This window comes from Lontra canadensis, unplaced genomic scaffold, assembly GCF_010015895.1.
Source record: "Lontra canadensis isolate GAN:19392208 unplaced genomic scaffold, GSC_riverotter_1.0 scaffold20, whole genome shotgun sequence".
NCBI classification, from domain to species: Eukaryota; Metazoa; Chordata; class Mammalia; order Carnivora; family Mustelidae; genus Lontra; species Lontra canadensis.
Window position 1 is genome coordinate 24,121,643 of NW_022631014.1, and position 19,003 is coordinate 24,140,645.

Below are 19,003 nucleotides of genomic sequence, written 5' to 3' on the forward strand. Positions count from 1 at the left end.
GTACCTACATTCGGATTTCTTGACACCTCCTGCAAGCCATACATATCAACAAGAGAACAAACAAAAGCATCCATGGCAAATACCGACAGCATAACTCAGAGACAGGGGAATCCACAAAATCCAGTTCACATGTAAATTAGACAATAAATGACCAAAAACACATTCTTCTCAAGTGCACATGGGACACTTTCCAGGATAGATCAGTCATGTGTTAGGCCGCAAATTAAGTCTCAACAGATTTACAAATACCTATCGTAAAAAGTATCCTCAGACCACAACGGGATAAAGTTAGAAATCAGTAACAGAAGGAAAGCTGAAGAATTCACAAATGTGTGGAAATTAAAAAACTACATTTTTAAACAACAACTAATGGCTCAAAGAAGACATCACACAGGAAATTAGAAAATATTTAGAGATGAATGAAAACAAAAACACAACAAAACTTAGGAAACACAGAAAAAAGGAGGAAATTTGTGGCTAAGGACCTCAAATGAACAAACTAATTTAATTAAGAAACTAGATAAAGGAGAACAAACTAAACCCATAGCCAGGAGAAGGAATGAAATAATAAAGATTAGAGCAGAGATAAACAAAATAGAGGAAAGAAAGACAATAGAAAAGACTAAAGGCATCAAAGGTGGTTTTTGGAAAAGATCAACAAAATTGACAAATACTTTGCTAGATGAACTAAGAAAAAACGAGAGATGACTTAACTTACTAATTACTAAGATCAGAAGTAGAAATGAGGACATTACTACCAATTCTGCAGAAATAAAAAGGATTGTAAGAGAGTGCTAGTAACAACTATCTAACAACAAACTAGGTAACCCACAGGAAATGGACAAATTCCTATAAGTACAAAAGCTACCATGAAAAACTATCAGAGGTCAGAAGAAATAGAAAATCTGATAATTAGTAAGGAGACTGAATTAGTAAGGACCCCGAAAAATCTCCTGACAAAGAAAAACCCTGGACCTGACAACTTTGCTGGTGAATTTTACCAAATACTTAAAGAACCAATACCAATCCTTTTCAAACTTTCCCCCAAAGTTGATGAGGAACACTTTTTTGTTGTTGTTGTTTTTTATATTTTAAGAGATTTTATTTATTTATTTGACAGAGAGAGAACGAGCCAGAGCACACAAGCAGGCGGAGCAGCAGAGGGACAGGGTGAAGCAGGCTCTCCACTGAGCAGTGAGCCCCAGGAGGGGCTTGATCCCAGGACCCTAGGATCATGACCTGAGCTGAAGGCAACTGTTTAACCATCTAAGCCACTCAGGCGCCCCAATGAGGAGTGCTATTAACTCATTCTCTGAGGCCAGCATTACCCTGATACAAAGCCAGACAACAATACCACAAGAAAACTACAGACCACCATCCCTTATAAACAATGATGCAAAAATACTCAACAAAATACTAGCAAACTCACTTTAGCCACACAGTAGAAAGATGAGACAGCAAGCAAGTGGAATTTATTCCTGGAATGCAAGGATAATTCCAGTAAAAGCCTACTGTGATACACCATGTTAACAGAAAGGGGTGGGGGGGGGACCACATGATCAACTCAACTGATGCAGAAAAAGCATTTAATATGAGTCACCACTTTTATGCTCAACAAACTAGGAACAGAAGGAAACTACCTCAACATAACAAAATCCATCTGGGAAAAGCCCACAGCAAACATCATACTGAATGGTGAAAGACTAAAAGTTTTTCCTTTAGATCAGGAATATGATAAAGAAGCCCACTTTCACCACTTCCATTCAAATAGAATTGGAAGTTCTAGCCAAAACAATTAGAGAAGAAAAAAATGCATCCAAATTAGAAAGGAAGAAGTAAAATTATGTGTTGATGAGCGATATTGTATTTTATGTAGAAAAACCCCAACTTTTCTGTAAAAACATTGTCATGGCTAATAGATGAATTCAGAAAAATAGCAGGATACAAAATGAATAAATAGAACAAGCTGCATTTCTATACATTAACAATGAACTATCTGAAAAGGTAATTACAGAATGAACTATCTGAAAAGGAATTATGGCAATCCCATTTATAATAGCATCGTAAAGAATAAAATAACTAATAAGAATTAGTTATTTTAGTTTTAGAATTTAGTTAATAAGAAATTAACTGAAGACAAAAGATGCACACAATGAAAAACTACAAAACAATGCTAAACGAAATACGACGTAAATAAATGGAAACACATCCCATGTTCATGGGACTTAATATTGTTGAATTGTCAATACTACCAAAGTATCTATAAATTCAATGCAATCTCTATCAAAATCCCAATCAAGCTTTCTGCAAAAATAGAAAAACCCATCATAAAATTCATATGGAATTTCATGGGACTTCAAAACAATCATGGGTGTCAAAACAATCTTGAAAAGGAAGAAAAAAATTCCTGAATTTAAAACTTACCATAGGGGCACCTGGGTGGCTCAGTGAGTTAAAGCCTCTGCCTTTGGCTCAGGTCATGATCCCAAGGTCCTGGGATCGAGCCCCACATCAGACTCTCCGCTCAGCAGGGAGCCTGCTTCCCCCTCTCTCTCTACCTAGCTCTCTGCCTACTTGTGATCTCTCTCTGTCAAATAAATAAATAAAATCTTAAAAAAAAAAAAAAAACTTACCATAAAGCTGGGATGCTGAGTGGCTCACTTGATTAAGAAGCTGGCTCTTGGTTTGGGCTTGGCTCAGGGTCTTGAGATCAAGCACCATGTAGCACTCCACTCTCAGCATGGAGTCTGCCTGAGGTTCTCTCCCTCTTCCCCTCTCCCCCTTGGCCCTTCTCCTGGCTTATGCAAATTCTCTCTCTCTCTCTCTTTCAAATAAATAACTAAAATCTTAAAAAAAAAAAATGACCACAGGAACCAATATAATGCGGTACTGGCATACAGACATATAGACCAATATAAAACAGAGGCCAGAAACAAACCCTCACATACATGGTCAAATGATTTGTGACAAGGGTACCAAGGCCATTCAATGGGGAAAGGGTGGTCTTTCCAACAAATGGTACCGGGAAAACTGGATATCCACACGCAAAAGAATGAAACTGAATCCTTAAAAATAAATAAATAAATAAAAATAGAAAATAAATTGAACCCTTACCTAACACCATAGAGAAAAGTTAACTCAAAATGGATTAAAGACCTAAATATAAAACCCAAAACTATAAAACTCCTAGAAGAAAATACAGAGGAAAAGCTTCATGACATTGGATTTGATTGCATGACATTGGCAATAATTTCTTAGATATGACACCAAAGGTACAGGCAAAAAGAAAAAATAGGTTAAGTTGGACTTCATGAAAATTTTAAAATTTTATGCATCAAAAGACAGTATCAACAAAGTAAAAAGGCAATCCATGAAATAGGTAAAAATATGTGCCAATCATATATCTGATAAGGGATTAATATCCAGAATATATAGAGACTGTCTAAAACTCAACAACAACAAAAACAACCTGATTCAAAAATGGGCAAATGACTTGAAAAGGCATTTCTCCGAAGAAGATATACGAATGGCCAATAAGCACATGAAAGGACGCTCCACATCACTCATCATCAGGGAAATGAAAATCAAACTACAATGAGACATCATCTCACCCCTATTGGAATGACTACTTCCAAAATATCAGAAAATAACAAGAGTTGGCCAGGATGTAGAGAGACTGGAACCCTTTGCACTGTCAGTGGGAATGCAAAATGTCACAACCACTGTGGAAAACAGTATAGAGGTTCTTCAAAAAATTAAAAATAGGTGCACTTGGATGGCTCAGTTGGTTAAGTGTCTGCCTTCAGCTCAGGTCATGATCTCAGGGTCCTGGGATCAAGTCCCATGTCAGGCTCTCTGCTCAGTGGGGAGTCTGCTTCTCCCTCTCCCTCTGTCCCCCACTCATGCTCTCTCTCTCAAATAAATAAAATCTTTAAAAAAATTAAATATAGAAATACCATATGACCCAACACTTCCACTTCTGGGTATACACCCAAAATAATTAAAAGCAGGGTCTTGGAAGGATATTTGTAGACCATGTTCATAAAAGCATAATTCAAAATAGACAAAAGGTGGAGACAACCCAAGTGTCCACAATGGATGAGTAAACAAGCAAAATGTGATATATACATACAATGGGATATTATTTAGCCTTAAAAAGGAAGGAAATTCCAACATATGCCACAGCATAGATGAACCCAATGAACATAATGCTAAGTGAAATAAACCAGTCACAAAGAGAGAAATACTGTATAATTCCACTTATTTGAGATAGAGTAGTCAAAACCATGGACAGAAAATAGAAAGGTGGTTGATTATGCCAGAGTCAGAGGAAGAAGGGAGGGAGACGGATTGTTTAATGGATACAGACTTCTGGTTTTACAAGATGAAATGAGCTCTGAAGAGGGATGGTGATGATAGTTGTACAATATTATGAATATATTTAATATCATTGAAAATCTCTTAAGATTTTTAATCTTCAATCTTTAAATTTTATGTTATGTATACTTTATCACACTAAGAGAAAGGGAGTTAATTTAGAGATATACCACCATACAAAGTGGGTGATCTGTGATTGGATCTCGGTTTGATCAAACCAACTCTATATATTTGGGGACAACTGAGAAAATCTGAAATGGACTGGTTCTTGGGCATCTGTCCTCCCAGGGCTTGGGGCCGGGGGAGTGGGTAAAGACTGGAAGATAGTATTATGCTGCCTAGAGAACACAGTGACTTACATGTTTAAAGTGCATTTTCACAGCAAAAATGCTCTGAGGCCTTGCCACCATCTGGTATGGGAGTGGTTTGAGGCAAACTTGAAATTACACACTGTAGTGAGCACTTCCATCTGCAAACTAGTATTCTCACTCAAATGGAGTAACACAAAATCACAAAATTGCAAACTGCTGATCTGTATTCAGGTATTATGTCACTTTGTGATTCTTCCTAAGCCTTGCTCCCAAGTTCTCACTGACTGAGATGAGAACAGATGGAAGGAGGGCTCCAGGAAAAGGTGATGGCTCCTGTTCTCATTCCTCCCCAGACTCCCTAGAGTGTCTGGACATAAAGTAAACTTTGCTAAACTTAACATGAGTAATATATGTATGTATTCACACCTAATTTTAAGCTAACTGAATGCTGTGAGAAGGCAATTAATAAATAGCGAACCATACAAAACAAATATATTGATCTAAAGGTACAATATAATGAAGCTCCAGTAGCAAAAGCTATGTTCACACAGGAATAAGTTATTGTAAAGTTCTATGCATTTTTCAGTAAGAGAAAAAAATAGAGCTTTTCTAACTTGTTATTCATGTCTACTAAGAAAAGATAATTGCATTAGAATGTGTATTCATGAAGCTGGTTGATACAATGACTTACATAATGATTTTCCTGGATACAACTTTGCCTGGGGGTAACCAGGGATCATCTTTTCTTCTCTGGCTCTAAGATTTTCAAGCTCATGTTTGATAATGAATTGACATTCTGCCATTGTAAGGAAGTCATTATTGTCATCTAAATGAAAGCAAAAATTTCCAGTTATTTTCTCATTAATAGCCAAAATAAAATTAATAATATTCATATAACTTGGGATTACAGAAATGATGATATAAACAAACAACAAAAGGAGTTAGCAAAGTATAAAACTGCTAAATTAAGCAGAACATAAAGCACCTTAGATATTCTTTAAGAATAAAAATAATGTTTTGCCTTCACATAATACAACTCTTCAATCATTGTACAATGGTACCCCCTTATTCTGCAGTTTTTCTTTCTAGCGTGTTAGTTACCCCATGAATCACAGTCCAGAAGTGGCTGATCCCCTCCCTCTCACCTATCATCAGAAGTTCAGTGGTAGCCTAACACTATGTTCCAAGGCCTAGGTCATTCACCTCACCTCATCTCATCAGCCCATCATCACAAGAAGGGTACATACAGTAAAATAAGGCACTTTGAGGGAGAGAGAGAGAGAGACCACATTTGCAGAATTTTTATTACAGTAGATTGTTATCATTGTTCTACTTTATTATTGTTGTTGTTAATCTCTTATTGTGCCTAGTTTACAATTTAAGCTTTATCACAGGGATGTGCATATAGGAAAACAGCACATATAGGGTCCAGTACTACCTGCTATTTCAGGCATCCAGTGGGAGGGCCTACAGTACTAGTTCTTATATAATATAGTATAAACATCCAAATGGCAGCTACTTGCTTGCTCTCAACTAATACCAATGAGCAGAAAGCTATATGCTCTTTAATTCTAACTACGGATGACCTAAGGTTTGGCTGTATGACAAATTCTCCTTCCTCAAACTCACAAGCCTAGGCCTGTCCCTTCTGGAGTTAACATCCCACCCATAAATGAGGGAGAAGATAGTCTGATAAGAAAATAGTATTTGGGGGGCACCTGGGTGGCTCACTCAGTTAAATTCCTGCCTTTGGCTCAGGTCATGATCTCAGGGTCCTGGGATCCAGTCGTGCATCACACTCCCTGCTCAGGGAAGAGTCTGCTTCTCTCTCCCTCTGACCCTCTCACCCCCACTTGTGCTCTCTCTCTCAAATAAATAAATAAAATCTTTAAAAAAAAAAAAAAGAAAACAGTATTTTTTTGGCAAGTGAATCCTCCTAAATGAGGTGAATTTTACCATTATCCTTTACTCACTAAATAACTAAGTAAGGCCCATGGACCATATTTTATAAGCAAATTTTAGTGGAACAGTTTTACCCATTCATTTCTTATGGTCTGGCTGCTTTTGCTTTCCAAGGGCAGTGTCAAATAACAGTCAGAAAGTATATGGCCTGCACAGCCTAAAATATTTACAATTAGGTCCTTTACTGAAAATGTTTGCTGACCCCTGATCTACTCATCAGTAACTTATTTTTGAAATAAATTGATTCTGATAGAAACAATATTGGGACTTACCATCAAAATCTTTGAAGTTATGTCGTGTTCCATATGTAAAGGCTCTCATAGTGTTATCATTACACTCTTTTACCAAACCTATTGCTTCTGCACCCAGTAACAATGTAATCTTAGAGGCACCAACAAGATATAAGTTCTGATTTTCTAGTGTTTCTTTCTCGTATTTATTTAATAGTGGTCTAAATAGGAGCTGGGCACCTTCAAAAACAAAAGATAAGCACAATCTTAGAAAAGTTTCAAAAATGAAAACATTCTAAATAAGTATTATTTCTAGTTTGATATAAGACAAATGTATTAATAATTCAAATCTATCTTCCAAATAAATAAGAATTACAAGTAAGTTGATTTCCTTCGGAAAATGCCTTCTAGCTTCCTGTATTTCTGCTCACAAGTCTGATCCCTTATGTGTGACTTACTGTCTTTCTTAAAGTTTGTAGTATCTTCTCCATTCCCAAGGTTCTAGAACATTCCAATGGTAAGCCATTTTCATCTACAGTGCAGGGCACCAGGTGGGCCCTTCCCATCTGAAAAAGCATGGGATCAACCTTAAGTTTCCCTTTGATGATTTCTTCTCCTTTTTCTCTATTCACTTTCTAGAACTCCTTTTATTCAGATGTGTACCTCCTAGACTAGGTACTTTTTCTTTTTCTCTGTCAAAGTTCCCAATTCTGTCCCTTTTACTCTACTTTCTGGGAGCTTTAATCAAAATTATTTTCTAATCCGTTTACTGAGTTTTAAATTTTGCTTTTATACTTCTACTTTATATATGAGCTTTTTTCCTAAATGAGTATTTTACAGTATCCAACTCCTGATCTCTTGATCTATCAAGAGTATCCAACTCTAGGTCTGTCCTAGCTTCTCGTAACTGAGAGCTGAGTTTTAAATTTTCTCTGGTTTTCTTCTTTGGCAAAGTTTGCTGTTTTTATCTTTTTGTTTAGTTTTAGCTTTCTCTTTCATGTTAGGGATTTTCCTCAGACGTTTGGTGATCTTTTATTATATGTGCATATTTAGGAATGGGGTTCTAGGAGGCTGTACTTAAGTTCTGAAGGCTTAGATGGAACTCATTAAAGATAACCTTGAATACATATAGCCAGGTTGTTTTCCATGGTCAACTCTCTGATTTCGGCACCTATGGTTATTTTGTCTTCGATCAGACTCCCCAAGAAAGATTATTCAACCTGCTTCCTAAATGATTTGAATGTAGCTGCTAACATTTTAGAAACTAAAGTAGATATGAGATTGGTGGGATGGAGGATAGGGGGAATAATACTCAGTTATTATCCTATTTTCAGTAGAGAATCTCTGTTTTCAACTGTGCATAAAGCCCCCACATCAAAATCCAAGCATCTTGCATTCAGTCTTCTGCTGTAATGGCAGAATACAGAAGGGATCTGGGGATCTATTTCTTACATGAATCTCAGTCAATTCTTTTTTCTTTTTCTTGGTACTACTTAATTCCACCTCTGCAAGCCCCTAAAGTCACTAATACCTAAGTCTTTAGGAGTATTCTGTGGTGTTAAACTAAACTGACCTCAATTTATACCCCTGCCACCTTCAACTTTGACTTTTTTCAAGTCTGAGAAGCTATTTACCACTCATCCACCTGTTTTCTAGCTTCCAAAATGGTGATGCTGCTATATTCTTTCCCTTTTTCTTTGTCAAACTGGACTTATCTCTTTTTTAAAAAATCCTTTTATTGTCATGTTTGAAAGAGAGTAAAAATAAACATGAGTGTTAAATCCACTACTTTTACCTGAAAGATCAGAATATGTTTTTGGAATGTTCTTTTCATATTTCCCAGCAGGGTAGAAAGATGCCCTCCCCCATGCCATCCTTGTGTTTCTCTGTTGAAGGCATACAGTGAGCAGGGAAGATGGGAATATACTGAAGTCCCTCCCTCTTAGGCACTACAAATGCTCTTCCATCACAGGAATTTTATTTCATTTTTAAAGATTTCATTTATTTCTTTGACAGAGAAAGAGAAAGTGAGAGAGGGAACACAAGAAGGAGGAGTGGGAGAGGGAGAAGCAGGCTTCTAGCTGAGCAGGGAGCCCATTGCAGGCCTTGATCCCAGCACTCTGGGATCAGGACCTGACCCCAAGGCAGATGCTTAACGACTGAGCCACTCAGGTGCCCCCATCACAGGAATTTTAAAGAAGGGACTCCAACCCAGGGAAACACCTCAGATTTAGGTAAGAAAGTACTCTTGTTTTTAAGTTATCTTTTGGTGCAGTTGTTTGCAAAAACTGAAAAATTCCACTTTGATTCAAGGTTTTATTATAAAGATAGCATTTTGGTTCACAGTCAAAATCTTTATTAAAAACAGTCTAGAAAGTTTTATTCAGTGTTTGGAGACTTGGTAAAGTTTTAGATGAATTTTTAGGTGAAGTGCAAGTGCAAAACAACTCTTGTTTTGTGTAGTTTTACGAAGTGTTTGCTCATGTGAAATGTCCTCCATCCTCTTACCCAATCTAGATCCCTTTCCACCCTAGGAGAGAGCTACTAAGGGATTAATATATGTATGAAGTCATACTTTTCCAGCCCAAACACCATCACCAGGTGTTACCTCTGTCTTCCCATTACTCTTCCAGCTAGTTTACATACAATTCATTTGTAAGTATCATGCACTGCTGTGTAACAGCTCTTTCATTAGGGTTTTTGGGGTTTTTCTGGAGGGGGCGTTTACCTGTTACTTCAATTTCCAGGAATTGGCATTCAGTCTCCTTACACTGACAGTAACATCCTTGCAAGCAGAGACCATATTAATCTTTCCCTTAGCATCATAACTGACACATAGAGAGCACTCAATAGATACTTATTCATTCATTTGATAAATATTGACCTACTATGTGCCAGGCTGTGTACTAGACACAGCGTTTATAGCTGTGAACAAAATCACTCATGTCACTTATAGTCTAATGTAGACTCAAGGTCTCTTTTCAAGTCCAGATGAATAATAAAGAGCAAAGAAATGGATTATTAATTTTAGAAATATATCAATGAAATAACTATAAAACATATTTGAAAATATATTTTTAGTCACTAATCATGACCGAGTCTGAGTTATATTTATTTTACTTACCTCCATCTTCCTTTTTAGAGACAATTCTGTTCTTCAGCCATTCTTTGGTTTCTTCTTTGACATCCTGAGCCAGTTCTAGAACGACCAAAGGTGTGAAGGAACTCTCACAAGTATCCAAAGCTGATAAGGTCACTTTCATCTTTTACAAACGTGCTAAAATTAAAATAAAATAAAAAGCACATGGGTTACAATGGAAAAGAGAAATATATAGACAAATATCGATATTTGTATTTTCTCTTAACTACACCTAATTCTGGCTTCCAAGAAAAAGGAAGATTTTTCATGACCTAGTTGGGTTATACAATAGGCTCAACTGTGTTCAGAGCACACATGTGAGGCAGGCCCATACAAAGTCAGGGGGAAGACCATCCTTTTCTACTGTAAGCAGCTCAGAACACAGCAGGGAGGACATTCAGGTAAGGGAAGGACAGTATTGTCAAATGTGCTCTCACACAGGAAGAGTAAGAAAGTATTTATGAGGGATGTGACACCTGAACAGGATTCAGAAGAATAAATAGGAGTTCGCCAGCGAGACTTGGATAGCATTCTAAGTAGAGGAAATAATATTCCCCTACAGATAATGATGAAAAACAACCAACAGAATCAGAGGAATACAAGTGATTAAATATGGCTGCAGCACTACCTGTGGGTGTGGGGAGGGGGGCAGGGTGCTAGGATGGGAATGAGTAGGTACTAACAAGGGACCCTGATTACAAAGGAACTGGGCTTTGTCAAATAAACGATGGGAGTCACCAGGTCAGTAAGAGCAGGGAACTAACACAATCTGAATTCATGTTTCAGTATGGAGTTGATGTCCCCAGCATCAGCTTCCCTTCCTAGTTTTTCTTTCTCAGGAACATCACCTTTATCTCCATTTCCAAGCCTGAAAAATACTCAGGTCAACCTGGACCCCCCCACCCCACCCCAAATGGCATCAGTCACGAAGGCTTAATGGTCTCTCTCTAAAATGTTGTTCATGTGAATCTCTTTAACCCAGTGATTTACATCAGGGATGATTTCTAGACTTTAGACTTACTTGTACTAGCTTTGTACTTGATATAAGTTTTAATGACTCCAAAGTACACATTCAAATCAATTCTTGGAAATAATCACAAAAGGATGATCAACACCACAGAACACCTTTCCATTCTTTGGGGTGAACCATGATCTTGCAACAAGCTGATCAAACAGACCAGTGTAATCTGACTTGACAGTGATAAGCTTTTGTTCTTCTCTAACAGAGCACAGTTTTGGGGCAATATAAGTATCATAAATCAATTCTGGATTCACATCATAGCACAAATGCTTCAGGAATGCTATTCTAAAATGCCAGCCAAATCCAAAGTCAGCTTGCTAGGCTCTATGAAGGTAACCAGATCAAAATAGGACCCAGTACTCCCTTTCCAACAGTTAAAATGATATGGTTAGGAATTACACAGAATGAAATAATGATAAAAGATAGCAGTTAGAGCTATGGGAACTCAGAACACTTGATGTGCAAAAGTTTTCAAACAAGAAAATAAAAGTTTTCAAAAAAGAAAAAAAAAAAACAAGAATGACTCATTCTACACAGGGAAAGAACATGTATAAAATCAATGATGCAAGAATATAGACAGTATAGGAGAAGAACAGTAAGACTGGCCTGACCAGAGCAGAGAGGGCAACATTTTGTGAGCTGTGACCATTTAAGGATAAGGAATGCTACACTTCACATCCACTCCAGTGGCCAGAAAGGAGTCACTGTAGGTTTCTGAGCAGAGCCTTAGCAACATATCAGAATGATACGAATCTCAATACGTAAATTTAGGGGGCAAGATTGTGAGTGTTTTTCGTCTTTCAATTCCCCTGAACTTCTGAAATTTTTCATAGCAAAAAGTTGGGAAAATGGTTAATCTACAGGTAGATTACAGAGGCTTAAGCATCATCAACTTTTAAAAGGAAATATCAAATGCAACGAACACTACTGCAGTACTTATTTTGGGCCATGCTGTGACAGTCTGAAGGTACAAAAGTAAGTCAGGTCCCTTCTCACTTCTGGGGAGTTCATGGTCTTTTAGCAGAAGCAAGTGTGCGCCAAATCATTCTAGCACAAGGCCTGAGTAGGATAGCAGTAACCGGGTGGGGCAGGGCAGCCAGAGGAGGTGGGATTAACTTTCTCTTTCTGGGAAGGGAGGCTGAGAACCAGACACCTTTCAACTTGGAAAGGGCACATGGATGACTCTAAGACTTCTGACCTGGGACATGGGACAGAGTAAATAAAGAGACATGTTGGAAAGAATGGTAAGGTTAAGGGAACAATCAAAGGTTCAGCACAGTACATGTGGACATGCATCAGAGATGGCAGTTTTTTGGCAATTATGCATTGCCTAATGTCAGTAATAAAAGGCCTACCTTATTCATAATTACCAGGTCACAAAACAATCTTTTTGAGACACTAAATGAGGGTTTCCATCCTAAACATATATATGAGCACCAGCTAGAGATTCATAATAAATACTTATGCACTGATTTATTCTCATTTGAGATACTATACACCTTTCATTACTTGAGACAACCTTAACAAGATTTCCAACATATTACAAACAAAAGTGTCACATCTCTGATATCCAAAGAGTTCCTACAAATCAACAAAAAAATACAAAAAACTGAAATCACAAGTCACAAAAGAATACAAGCAGCCAACACACCTTGAAAAGATGTTCAAAACACACTAATAAACGAAATGAAAAATAAGTAGAAGATGCTTTTCCTTTTTCAGATTTGCTGAAGTTGAAAGGTGGACAGAAGCCAGTTCTGGAACAGGTGCAGAAAATTGGGCATTCTTGGGGTACCTGGGTGGCTTAGTGGATTAAGCCTCTGCCTTCGGCTCGGGTCATGATCTCAGGGTCCTGGGATCGAGGCCCGCATCAGGCTCTCTGCTCAACAGGGAGCCTGCTTCCTTTTCTCTCTCTCTCTCTCTCTCTCTCTCTACCTACCTCTCTGCCTGCTTGTGATTTCTCTGTCAAATAAATAAATAAAACCTTAAAAAAAAAGAAAAAGAAAAAGAAAATTGGGCATTCTCACACATGGCTGACAGATGTGACTTGATACCACCTTTCCAGAAAGCAGCGTGGCAGTATTAAAAGCAATATTAAATACTCCTACTATTCAACACAACAATGCTATTTCTTGGAATTCATGCCAAAGAGATAATAAAATAGAATATATATATACATACATACATATATATGTATGTATATATTCTACATACATATTATGTATACATACATATAGTGAAAGTTCATGACAACTTTCTTTTTTTCTCTCTTTCTTATTTATTTTTGGGTTCTAGTTATGGCAAAGAAATGAAAAAGAAACAACTTACAACCTGAAAGTCTAACGAGGAGATTGGCTAAATACATAAAGTGTGTCACAACTATACAACAGAACCATCAATACTAGCATCCAGATGCAATTATATTAACATGGAGAACATTTTAGAACACATTGTAAAGTTCAAAAAAAATGCAAAGCATGATCCCAGTTATGGATATATACAATCCATACTAATAGCAAAATGACAACACTAGTTAACTTTTGCTGGGGACTTACTACATGCAAAGCACTGGGCTACTCATTAAATTCTCACACCAATCCCATGAAGAAGAAACTCTAACACTTTCATTTAGCAGATGAGAAAACTGAGGTCAAACAGGATAAGTAGGTTTGTCCTATGTCACACAGTAACAAGCAGGAAAGCTGGGATTTAAATTCTAGTGGTCTGAGGCCAGAGCTTACACCCTGAACTGTGTGTGGAAACACTCACATTTCAGTCTACACTGTTTCTGGGTTTTGTTTTGTTTTTTAAGATTTTATTTATTTGTCAGAGAGAGAGAGAGAGAGAGTAAGCACAAGCAGGGGGAGCAGCAGGCAGAGGGAGAAGCAGGCTCCCTGCTGAGCAAGTAGCCTGATGCAGGCAGAACTTGATCTCAGGACCCTGGGATCATGACTGAGTTAAAAGCAGACACTTAATTGACTGAGCCACCCAGCATTCATTTTAATAAATGTGCCGCCAATGATTAGTCAGATATATTTCTCCAAACTGCCATGTCTAAGTAGCAGGATTTAAACTGATGGTTATTTTCTTCTTTACATTTTTCTTTTTGATTTGAATTTTAATGAGCAAGGGGTTTTTTTTAATAATTAGAAAAAATTGGCTTTTATGGTTGTATATAGAGCTATATACAATATAATATATTGTATATACAGTTGTATATAGAACTATATACATATACTACATATAGTTGTATATAGAATAGTATAGAAGCCCTGCATTTTCAACAGTAAGTATAAAATATACCCTTTAGTAAAGGTCAAGTAATATTTTTAAAACTTTAATACAAGATAATATTTTGCTTTAGTCCTCAGATTAAAAACATACCAACTTTGTACAAAAGAAGTTGCCAAACTTTAAAGGCTGTTTGGAGTAAAAGTTCACTAATGGTGAAAAGCCTTCTGTCTGACAGTATACACAATGAAAGGACTCAGTACCTAGGCACACCCCCTCCTATCCAGAAGCAGATGGCCAAAAGCACCAGAGGGCTGCACAGCAATAGAATTTTTAGAGCAGAAGGAGCCTTAGGGTCATTTAGTTCCGTGACCTCACCATATCATGTTCATCAGACCCAAAATCACACAAATAGTGTGGCAGATATGGGACTGAAATCCAGTGCTCTTTGAATAACATGAAAAAGGTGTGGTTTTTTTGTCCTTTTTGTGAACTGAGTCCATAAAGTCAGTTTTACAGTCTCATCATTAGAAGGAACACTGGTCTGCCCACACTGTGCAGCGGTATGCTTTAGCTCCAAAGAAGTCTCACAGACTAACACGAGTGCCAGTGTTGTGTGGACACTGCTCTGAGCAATGTGAATGGCAGGTGAGGGGTGGGACAGGAGGCCCACTAAGGCTTTTTAGTGGAGTTTGGTAAGACTTGTCCCCTTTGAGGCTCTAGTACAGAAAATGCTCTTGAGGTTTCCACACTGTTGATGACAGCCCTTTCAGAACCAACTCTGCTCCGTTCATGCTTTTGGTTTTCAGCTGTCCTACGCTTATGCCATCCATTGAGCCACAATGTACTTACAAACCTGGTTACCTAAGATGCCCTTTCCCCACCCTGCAACACCTCCTGTGCTCTCTTCTTCTAGTCCCTGTAATCCACCTAGGGGAACCTAATGCTCAGGAAATTTCTGTATAGGAACAGCTCTGTGATGCCCTTTCCTTGGGGGATTCTTGTCCCTGTTCTGTATGCAGCAGGGTACAGGTAAGGAGGATTCAATTTTACAGTTTACAGGACAGGGTAATCCAGGCGTGCCCTAAACACACATCTCCCAATTGGCTAGCCCAGTGGTGTGAATAGCAAGTCTAAGGTGGTGAAAACAAGAAGCCTCATGGCAGCCTTGGCCTAAGCTGAGTTCTGCAATCTGCTTTTACCAGAGGATCTTAATAGGAACTTGGTCCACCATTACCAGGCAGGACCAGTACATGGGACCAAAATACCAGATGGGCAGACATGAGGGCTTTAAGTATGGTAAGAGAGGCTCATGTTCCCACTTGGGGCCAATCTAAAAACAATGATTCAACATATGTAGTCTGCTTAGACATTGGAAGGTAGCATGATTTCTACAACCACAACCAATTTCCCCCTTTTATCCAGGCGGTCAGCCAAGATAGCAGCCAGGAAGGACTAAAAGGCTTAGCATACAGGTTCCATAGATACCATGGGGCATAAGATAGCCATCCCAAATTCTGCTCTTCGCATGTGCTGAACTGCACACAGGGTCAAAGAGAGGCCTATAAATGAACTGGACTCATGTGACTTTTACTTTAGCAGTAGCTAAAGTAAAGTGATTCCAGTAGGAATCACTTGCCTATAATAACAGGTAAATCCTGTCCACAGAGGTTGAAACGCACATATGAAGAGAAACACACTGTGAGTTCAACCATGGGTGGGAGGTTGAGGGTCTGAGAGTATGTGCATATTTTATCAAGGATCAAAAAAAGAATAGGAGACCCTGTATTCTCTTCCTGAATTGGGGGAGGGGGCACAATGGAATTATAAATTCAGAGGCTAGTAAGAAGGAAATGCACCTGCTGTCTTCAGAAATCATCTTATTTCAGACTCAAGGAGAAACATAAACCAAAATTACAAAATTTTCTGACATGAAGCAAAATAGGAATACACCAGTGAGAGAAAAATGAAGGGCCACACTGACTGAGCTGGAAAATGAGAGGGATTTCTTCAGGAGAAAAGTTGCATTTTTTTTTTTTTTTTGCATTTTTAATGGCCAGGGCTAGAAGGAAGAAGGACAGGACCCCTCCAGAGGCCCTGAGGGTAAAGACAGCTTAGAGACATCCTCTGAAACCTCCAATAGGCAGTTAATTATGAGAGCAACTGTGGGATATTCCTTCTTTGAGACCTAAGGCAGCTGCCTCTTGGTGTTATATCAGATGTGGGGAAATTTGATAGTAGAAAATCAGCACTGCACACACACACCCTCACTAGAATTTGACACTCAGTGACACCAACAAGGTAAGGAAGCTGCTGAGTCCTATTCCCATACCTGGGAACATGGTGGCATCAGGATTCCACAGGAAGACGCAGGACAGGTAAGACAAGACAACTGAAGACAGCCTGGCCATAGCAGCGCAAGCCCAGGCCTGATTAGATGCTACAGCCGCAGAAGGCCACCTGGACACAGAATCACCCAACTGGGCCTTGCCACAGACTGACTGATGAAGTGAAAAAACACTATTTCCTCTTCTCATTCAGACTTTCTATCTACTCTCATAATGCCACAAACTGTGAAGATTTTGCTTATTTGGGCTGGAATGATGTCTGAGAACCTGGAGCAACACCAAATCTCACCTGTAAGCATAGCACTTGACACAAACCAACTCTAATATGTGATAAAAGAATAAATCCATATGATAACCATACAACCATTTAAAAAGATATTTAAGGAAACTTTTTAATGATCCAGGAAAATGCCAAGTGGGAAAAAAGAAAAGTAATATAACAATAATCTCAATAATGTAACATGTACATTTAATACACAATAAAATACAAAACGAATTAAGAAGAATTGCACCCAAATGTTAATAGGGTTGGTGAAATTACATGGGATTTTAATTTTCATCCTTATATTTTTTCTCACTCTTCCAAGTTTCTACAATGAAAAAAAAAAAAAAAAGTTTCACTGGCTTTTTAAGTGCATACACTCCAATTTACCAGGCCATTTCTATTCCCTTCCATTATTTTAGACCTTTTAAATTTAATTCTTCACGGGCAATTCTACGATTCTTTCAGCAATAGCTGGTCAGAACAGATATGGTCTACTTTCCACAGTGAATTGAAAACTATGTACCATACAGAATAGGTCCTTAGACAACATCCAGCTCTGTAGGTTAGTGTGACTTCAAATTGAAAGGAGACAAATAATAAAGATTTTTTTTAACTCCACGGGATTCGATTTTTAAAAAATTAAACACCACGTGATTTAAGAGAATGGGATACAACTGTTTTTCCGTCTGAGTGAACCTCAACTGTACTTATTTTTAAGTACAGTTCTGTCTTGGCTGCTGAACAGTGTTTTGCTGCAGACAGCGCACACCAAGGCTGGCGCTGTGAAGGTACCGGGAAAACAGAAGCAGCCTAAAGGAAATCTCTATTCCATCCACATTACTTCGGTGTCCTAGGCACTGCTCCTGACTTGCATTTATTACTTAAAATGTACGGTGTGTCCCAGTCAAGAGCTTGGAAACCCAATCACCCTGATGTGAAAGCATGACCTCGCAAGTTCGCTCCAGCCACACTTCGTTCTGACATACCCTAACCGCCCCCCTGCTCCCGGGACTGTCTGGGGGAAGCGTGAATCCTGAGCCCCGCTGAGCTGGTCCTTCCAAAACACGCCCTTACGCTTCGCAGTCTTTTCCACTCCCGCCCACGACCTCATTCTCCTTAGCTCTGAAGACCCCCAACCCCACAGCCTGACTCCAACCCCAGGTTTCGGCCTCACTACGTTTCTTTCATTACTCAACCCTCCACCCCGTAACTCCTCCCCAGATCTCGGCTCTCCCAGCCCCCACCTGCGACTGCCATTCCCCAACACCTTCAGTCCCTCCCTCCACCTTCCCGCATTTGCGCCCGTTCCCGTCCCACTTCCCCATTCCTGGGACTGCCAGCACTGGGGGGTACCCCGGGAAGGAAGGGCGGCCGGTGGCGTCCCTGGAGGCGCCCCGCCATGGCGGGGCAGCCCGGGCTCAGCTCCGCACGGACCCTGGCTCCGCGCCGCCGGCAGCGAGAGGGTCTGCGGTCCCCTCCCCCACGTACCGGCCGCAGCGACAATCCACGTCTTCGCAGGCGGGCCGGAGAGCCAGCGCGACCGGGAGGCACGGCCGTGGACGCTCGAGGGCGGGGCGGGACGGGATCTGAGGGGCGGGGGCGCCGGGCGCTGGGTGTGGCAGGCCTGGCGGGGCCCAGAACGCCGGAGCTCTCAGGCAGGGCCGGACCACGCCGGGAGAGGCGGGGCCCAGCACTGCGTCGCACTGAGCGGGGCGGGGCCTAGCAGGGAGTGCTCCAGGCGCGGACCGGAACGGCTCCGCAGAAAAGTGAGATGGGCCTAGCTGGCCTTTGGCCAGGAGTGCGAACCGGGCGGTGGACGGGAGAGCCGTGCCGCGCGCGACGTCACTCTGAGAGGGAGTCGGACCACAGAGTGGGAAACGGGGCCTCGCGGGGCGGTCGCACCGTGGGGGGCGGGACCACGGTGAGAGGATGTGCCCTACGAGCTGTCATTCCGAGGGGGCGGGATCACAGTGGAAGAGGCGTGTCTTGTGGGCTGTCTTTCCTGTGAGGGGCGGGGCCTCGCTGGGCCGTCGCGCCGAGAGGGGGCGGGACCTAGGTCCGCTAAAAAAGAATTACTGGTATCCAGGCTCCCGCAGGAGACCTGCTACCGAGAGTAATA

General features: G+C 40.0%; 1 protein-coding gene across 4 annotated transcripts in view; it reads right to left on the reverse strand.

The window, feature by feature from the left end:
- ANO10 (anoctamin 10) overlaps window positions 1–18,435 on the reverse strand; it is a 215,876-nt gene extending 197,441 nt beyond the window's left edge. For all 4 annotated transcript variants that reach the window (XM_032861384.1, XM_032861382.1, XM_032861381.1 and 1 more), the window contains exons 1-4: window positions 18,373–18,435; window positions 10,005–10,157; window positions 6,923–7,120; window positions 5,380–5,514 (exon numbers count right to left, since the gene is read on the reverse strand). In XM_032861384.1, the coding sequence (XP_032717275.1) occupies window positions 5,380–5,514; window positions 6,923–7,120; window positions 10,005–10,143 (472 nt within the window). In that variant the 5' untranslated portion in view covers window positions 10,144–10,157; window positions 18,373–18,435. The remainder of the gene's footprint in view (window positions 1–5,379; window positions 5,515–6,922; window positions 7,121–10,004; window positions 10,158–18,372) is intronic.
- Window positions 18,436–19,003: the final 568 nt, after the last annotated feature.